The sequence below is a fragment of the Belonocnema kinseyi genome, chromosome 5 (assembly GCF_010883055.1).
Source record: "Belonocnema kinseyi isolate 2016_QV_RU_SX_M_011 chromosome 5, B_treatae_v1, whole genome shotgun sequence".
Classification (NCBI taxonomy): Eukaryota; Metazoa; Arthropoda; class Insecta; order Hymenoptera; family Cynipidae; genus Belonocnema; species Belonocnema kinseyi.
In genome coordinates this window covers 143,979,963-143,987,956 of record NC_046661.1, presented here as the reverse complement: position 1 = coordinate 143,987,956, position 7,994 = coordinate 143,979,963, and the positions used below count along the sequence as shown (strand labels likewise).

General features: G+C 26.9%; 1 protein-coding gene across 1 annotated transcript in view; it reads left to right on the top strand.

The window, feature by feature from the left end:
• LOC117172853 overlaps nt 1–7,021 on the top strand; it is a 22,017-nt gene extending 14,996 nt beyond the window's left edge. The window contains exons 3-4 of the mRNA XM_033361111.1: nt 1,013–1,635; nt 6,237–7,021. Coding sequence (XP_033217002.1) covers nt 1,013–1,635; nt 6,237–6,539 — 926 coding nt within the window. The 3' untranslated portion in view covers nt 6,540–7,021. The remainder of the gene's footprint in view (nt 1–1,012; nt 1,636–6,236) is intronic.
• The last annotated feature ends 973 nt before the right edge of the window (nt 7,022–7,994 follow it).

Genomic DNA, 7,994 nt, shown 5'->3' with positions numbered 1-7,994 from the left:
ACGAACTCTCTAGAGCCTCGTCTAGTGGCCGCCAGGTTTCGTATTTTCGTGTACAACGTTACCGGCTGATGCCGTTGGAATTGATTGTTGAAATATATTTTTCTACATCTTCTATTATTAAGCTTTGTACTTAAACGTAGTTTCCTTTCGGCTCTTGCATTTCTCAAAGTTTGAGACCGATATTTTATGTATAAAAAAAGTTCGAACGTTCAAAAAATGTTGAGGTTCAGAAAAAAGATAAAATAATTTTCAGTGAAGTTCCTACCAAATTGCAGTACCTAAACGTACTTTATTGCACCCTAATAAATCTTCCAAATTTTCAGCTCGATATTTTATTTACAAAAAAAGTTCTTGGGTTCATAAAAACATTCAGTTAACCGAAAAAGTGAGGTCGGTAATATAGGTATTTAGCTGTGTCACATGCCCTTAAACGTAGTATAAAAAAAGTTCGAACGTTCAAAAAATGTTGAGGTTCAGAAAAAAGATAAAATAATTTTCAGTGAAGTTTCTACCAAAATGCAGTACCTAAACGTACTTTATTGCACTCTAATACATTTCCCGAAGTTTCAGCTCGATATTTTACTTACAAAAAAAGTTCTTAGGTTCAAAAAAACATTCAGTGAACTGAAAAACTGTGGTCGGTAATATAGGTATTTAGCTGTGTCACATGCCCTTAAAATCGTGCCTATTCTTTCTAGTTCGAATTTTTGTCACCAGATGGCTTATCACAGTTTAACCATTCCCAATATTCTCGGTAATATTCTCATTCTCATTACCGCTCGCAAAGTCATATAACCGGCTTAAAACTCTAGCTCAAATTAGCTCAAAACTAGCTCAAATATATTATATATTTGAGTCCCCAAAAAACTGTCGTAACATCAGATGAAAAGCGGTCCATGATAGATGAAAGTATATTTTGATAATTTGTATATTTACTAAATTTTGTGGCTGCCACAATTTCTTTTCTTTTTTTTTTTTTTCTTTTTTTATCTCATCGCGTTTCATATAACAGATTCTCGCGCACGTTCGATCCACACTCTCAGACGGAGTCTCAGCTTCCACATCACCGAGGCTGATGCCAGTCCAACAACACTTTTAAAAACAAAAGCAGAGGCAAACAATCGAGACTTGTTGGAAGCGAAAATTTCAAATCGAGGCGATGGGATGCCAATAGTAATAAAGTCACCCTGGAAGAATGAGGCCGACTCGGATTGTGAGAGCGATTCGGGTTTCGACTGGTGCTCGAATTCGGGCTGTTCTGTTGACTCGGAAAATTTTCTTGTTGAAAAGAAGCCGAAAAGCAGATCGAAATATAGCTGGACTGGCACTTTCAGGAAAAAAAAGAGAACGAGTAGTGTCACTGGTTCTAGTAAGAGAAATAGTCTCGCGAATGAAACTGCCTTTTTCGTACCATTCTCGTCTGCTGCTCCAGCTGCTACCAACGCCATCCTGTCGGATTCAAATTGTCGAAATGAGGAACTGGGAATTCAGAATGCTCATGAAGAGAGCAACAAAGTTCTGGGACCAACAAAAGCGGATTTGGAAGAGAGAAAGAATCGCAGGAAAATGAAAAATTCCGGTTCAACTGATTGCAGAGGAGGTGGTTTTCTTCTCGCCGCCTCGTCGCCCTCAACTGTTCGTAACAATTTCAGGGTGTCTAGCGATCTTAAAAACCTGGCATTCTCCCTGTACTTTTTTTTTTTACCTTGACAACCTGGAAGTTTTGATTTTTTCATGAGAACCTTGAATTTGTGTTGTCTTTTCTTTTAATCTATTTGATAAAAAAAAGATCTGGTTTAGAAGAAATGTTGGACCTGAAAAGTTGAAAAAAAAATATGAAGATATAATTTATCTTTTGTTTATTATGGAGAAGATACAAAGAGATTTCAAGGAACTTTTTGTGAGGTTATAGTAATTATTTTATAGGCTGAAATAAAGGGATTTTAATATTGTTTTTTTGAAAATTTTTGAGTACTTAGTATTTTCACATTTAAAAGATGGAAAGAATTTTGAATTATGCATTTTTAATAATATTTAACTTACTACAAATCCACATTATAAAAATGAAAATTTCGATGTCAATTCAGTTTCAGAATTATGAGCCATGCTTATAGAACATTTTATTATTTTAAATATTTTCTATTTCAAAAGATTTCAGAAGATAACACAAAGATTTCAAGGATTTTTAAGATTTTAGAAGATTTCACGTGTGCAAAAATATTTCACAATTATATTTCACAATGATTTTAAAAGCTTTTTAGAAGATTGAAAAATTTTCAACTTATTTCGAAAGATTTCACAAAGAATTCAAACATTTGAGAAAATATCAAAGAATTTTACATGATTTTAAAATATTTAAGGATCTCAAACATTTCAGAAGATTTCAAGAATTTCAAATAAATCACAAATATTAAAACAGATTTCATTCGATTTCAGAAAGATTTCAAATTTTTTTCTAATATTTCAAAATATTGCACAAAGATTTCAAGGATTTTAAAGATTTTATCAGATTTCAAGTGTGCAAAAATATTTTACAGTGACTTTAAAAGGTTTTAGAAGATTTCAAAAATTTCAAGTGATTTCGAAAGATTTCACAAATAATTCAACAGATTTGAGAAAATATATTTAAAAAATCAAACAATTTTACAAGATTTCAAAAGATTTAAGGATCTCAACAGGGTTTAAACGAATTTAAAGGATTGCACAAAGATTTCAAGTTTTTCAAATAATTCACAAAAATTTCGAGCGATTTCACAAATATTAGAAAATATTTCATACGATTTCAGAAAGATTTTAATTTTTTTTAATATTTCAAAATATTGCACAAAGATTTCAAAGATTTAAAAATGTTTCATAAATATTTCAAAGATTTTAAAAAATTTCAAAAATGTGCACTAAAATTTCATGAAGATTTCAAGGATTTTAGAAAATTTCAAAAGTTTGGACAAAGATTTTAAGGATTTTAAAGATATCACAAAGATTTTAAAATATCGCAAAAGGTTTCAAAATATTTTATTAGATTTTAAAAGGCTTTAGGTTTTTGGGGTTGCACAAAGTTTTTAAGTAATTTCAAAAGATTTTAAGTGATTTCAATTGTTTTTTAATATTTCAAAAGATTTCACAAAGATTTCACAAAGATTTCAAGGATTTCAGAAGATTTCAAAAGGGTTGCATAAATATTTCACAATTATTTCGCGACGATTTTAAAAGGTTTTAGAAAATTTAAAGTGACTTTGAAAGATTTCACAATGCATTCGAAAGATTTTTGAAAAAATCAAAAGATTTTAAGTATTTTCAAAAGATTTCACAAAGATTTCAAGAATTTTAAATGATTCACAAAAAATTCAAACGATTTCACAAATATTTAAAGAGATTTCATTCCATTTCTGAAAGATTTAATTTTTTTGTAATATTTCAAAATATTGCACAAAAATTTCAAGGATTTTTAAGACTTTATAAGATTTCAAGTGTGCAAAAATATTTCCCAATTATATTTCACAATTATTTTAAAAGATTTTAGAAGATTTCAAAAAGTTCAAGTGATTTCGATAGATTTTACAAAGAATACAACAGATTTGAGAAAATATAAAAAAATTCAAACAATTTTATAAGATTCCAAAGATTTTAGAAGATTTCAAAAGATTGCACAAAGATTTCAAGAGTTTAAAATAATTCACAAAAGTTTCCAACGATTTGACAAATATTTCAAAGATTTTTGAAGCTTTCAAAAATGTGGACTAAAATTTCATAAAGATTTCAAGGGTTTTAGAAAATTTCTATTATATAACACGATTTTTGACAATTTCAAAAGTTTACACAAAGATTTAAAGGATTTTAAAGATTTCAAAATATTACAAAAAGTGTAAAAATATTTTATTAGATTTTAAAAGGCTTTAGGATTTTCAGGTTTCACAAAGTTTTTAAGTAATTTCAAAACATTTCAAGTGATTACATTTTTTTACATTTTAAAATATTTCACAAAGATTTCAAGGATTTCAAAAATTTCGGAAGATTTCAAAAGAGTGCACAACTTTTTCACAATTATTTCAAACATTTTAAAAGATATAATACGATTTTAGAGAATTCGACAAGATTGCACAAAGATTTTAAAAAATTTCAAAGTATTACAAAGAGTTTCAAGATTTCAAAAATGTAATAATGATTTCAAGCGACTTCAAAGTGTTACAAAAAGCTTCAACGATTTCAAAAATTTCAAAATTTTTAGATTTCAAAAAATGTCACAAAAATATCCAAAAATTTTCGATTTCAAACAATTTCACAAAGATTTCCCGAATATATCAAATAGTTTACTGATTTAAAAATATTAACCAAAGATTTTATCAAATTTTCAAAAGTCATCACAAAGATATCAAAGATTTGAGAAGTTTTCAACAAATTCTACAAAGATTTAAAATTATTTTGCAAATATTTCAAAGGCTGAAGGATTTAAAAATATTTTTGAAGTTTGCACAAAGATTTTACAAAGATTCCAAAGGATTTTAAAAATATTATACGATTTTAGAAAATTTCAAAAGATTGCACGAAGATTTCAAAGAATTAACAAAGATTTGACAACGATTTCACAGAGATTCAACAAAGACTTCGAAACATTTTGGAAGATTTCAACAGATTTCTAAAGGTTTTATAAAGATTTCGCACAATTTTAGAAGATTTCAAAAAAGTTCACAAAGATTTGAAAAGTTTGTACAAAGATTTCACAATTATTTAACAAAGATTCCGAAGGATTTCAAATATATCATATGATTATAGAAATTTTCAAATGATTGCATAAAGACTTTAAGGATTTCAAAGAATTCACAAAGATTTAACAACGGTTTTACAGAGATTTAGCAAAGACTTCAAAACATTTTAGAAGATTTCAAAACATTGCACAAAGATTTCAAGGATATCACAAATATTTCAACACATTTCAAAAGGTTTCAAAATATTTTGGAAGTATTTCAAAATGTTTTTAATAATTTCACAAAAATTTTAAAAGGTTATAGGCGATTTTAAAGTATTTTATGTGATTTCCAAATATTTCACAAAGATTTCGAACTACTTTAAAAATATAATACGACTTTAAACCATTTTAAAAGATTGCAGAAAGATTTTAAGGATTTCAAAAATTTCCAACGATTTAAAAAGATTTCAAAAGGTTTCAAAATATTTTAGAAGATCCTGAAAGGTTTCAAGTTTTTTAAAGATTTTAAAATATTTCAAACACTTCAAATTTTTTAAAAATATTTCACAAATATTTTAAGAACTTAAAAGATTTCATACTGGACTCGTAAATTTTATTTTGAGGGAAGTTTTCAAAACTTTTGAAATTTCGAAAATTTTGAAATTTATTCTATGGGTTCAAAGGGTGTAGAAACAAATTTTGTTGTTTACTGTTTTAGGTAGCAAGTAAGAATATAAAATTGAAAATGATGAAAAAAATTCTCGCTGGAACAGGAATTTTTTTAATGAAGAAAAAATTACTTTTCCGCATTCAGCTGGATTGACATTTCCAATGAAAAATGTTTAAATCCTACTTTTTAAAAATAAATGTTAATCTAACCTAGAAAAAAAGCAATTTTTTGCTTTTTTACTTAAAATACTACACAAAAATAATTTTTTACCACTAAAACTTTTTTTTTTATTTGAACAAATTTAAGTTTAAGCCCCATCCTAAGTGACAGTTTGAAAAATATTATCGAATTTTAAAACAAACTTTGAAGTAGGTTTTTTAACATTTTTAAAAAATCAATATTTTCTTGATAATTTAAGTTACTTAAGTATTTAACAAAATGCAATAGTACAAATAATTATTTATCGTTACTTTCAAATTCTAGTTTATAAATACTTTAATTTAAAAAAATTCAGTACCTTCTTCGCTACCTATTTTTTATAAGTTCTAAGATAAATTTAATATTTTTAATTTGATTAGTCTCTACCGGTTATATCATTAAAACTACGAGCCTTATTTTCGCAAAAGTAAAGAATTTATTTATCGTTCTACTTTCTTTACAAATTTTTGACCAATAAACAATGCGTTTATTTCATTATTTAAAGTAGAAAAGAAAAGAGACCTGCAAAAGCTTGATTTCTTGACCCGGAAAAGGTGGAAAATATCTTGAATTTTGTTTCTAAGAATTGCTAGACACCCTGAATTTCAATATTTACAACAATTAAACAAACAAAAAAACTGAGCAAAGACCTGAAAATAATTCGCAACGATTTTCTCCCCACAGTGTGGATCGAACTTGACGCTGAGATTTGAGAGCATTTCTCCGCCCGAGAGATTCGCTGCCGTCGCGGAAAATCTGGGAAATACGAGAGAAATTATAGAGAAAAACGATTTCACTGAAGAAGATCAAGGAGACGACAAAGAAGAGAAGGCCAAAAATTTGCAAGGACAAAATAAGAGAGAGAGAAGTCGAGTTTCTGATTTTGCGATCGCCGTCGTCAAAAATGTGATTATCTTCTCAGTTCTGCCGGCATTTTACGTCTTGCTCTTTGTTTATGCTCACAAGTCACCGGACAAAACGATTTAAGGCTTTAGAGTTTAGATTTAGGATCGAGAAAGTTTTATACGAATTTTAATGGCTGTTGCGGACACATCGTTTATTTTGTTTCTTCCGTTTTTTAATCAACCAAACGAGAACTTGCTGAGAAATCTGGAGATTTCTCAGATTTATTTGAAATTTTTAGAATTGGGGCTCACTTTGAATTTGAAAATAATTGTATTTTCCCGTTTTTTTCATATAGAGAGTATACGTTTATTCTTTCGTGTTGTCCCATATAAATTTTTGTACATTGCATTTTGCGCAGAAGATCAATTATCGAGAAAAAAGGCATCTGGAATGCCGCTAAAAAAATTTCTGAACTCAAATTATTATATAGATATTTTTATATGAAAAAAAATTTTTAGCATGTGATTATAGAATAAGAGGGAGACTGATCTCGTATAATATAACAATTTTTATTATAATGTTATTGCTGGAATAATACATTCCGTTGAAATTTGTAAGTCTGATTTAGGAGAAAAAATATATGTGATACAATGATTACAATATTTAGAATGTATTTTGACTTATTATTATTATATGTCTAAATAAATATTTTGTAGCAAATTTTCTATCAAGACTAGAAAAATCATTTCTAGCAAATCGGCGAGGCGACTTTTGATCACTGAATCTGAATTCGAAATCTATATCTATCTCATCAACGAAGATTAAATAAAAAGAATAGATTTAATAATTAAATAAAATTAATAAAAATATTTTTTTAAATATCTCCAGCGGCCAGGGGCTTATTTCTAAAATCTTTCAATTAAAAAATTTTCCATTTTAGATTTTGAAATTTTAGAAGCCTATATTTTAATTTAAAGAATTTAAAAATGCAGTTTTGAGGATTTAAAGAATTAAAAATTAAAAGCATTTGAAGTAGAAATTTTTTTATAAAAAACAGTTTTATTTTATCAACTGTAAATAGAAATAAATCAATTATTTGATTTGACCAAACAATTCTAGATCCATTTAAAATTTGAGGATTTCCAGATCGTAACTGTTTCAATCCGAAAGTCTTGATAAGAATTGAAATGAACAAATAATTTTTTTCCGATAATTTTATTTTTAAATAAGAATTTTCATGATTTATCAAGAATATATTTTTAATTCAGAGTTCCAGGTCTTTCTTTATATTATATTTTATATTTAATTTAATAAATAAATTTATTAATATATTATTTCTATTAATTATTTCAACTATTAAAAAATGTAAACATGCATTTTTCTATTTTCAACTTAAAAATAAATCCATAATAATATAGTCTTAATTAAAGGTTTTTATAAAATTAAAATATTGTGAGTCTAAATTATTTTATTTTTATCCCATTTAATTTGACATTTTTTATTGTGGAAAAAGAATAAGTATTTAATATCTTGCAATATTTCACTGTTCATTTAAAACGAGTAAATTGAAACTAAGTATTTAAAAGAAAACAATTA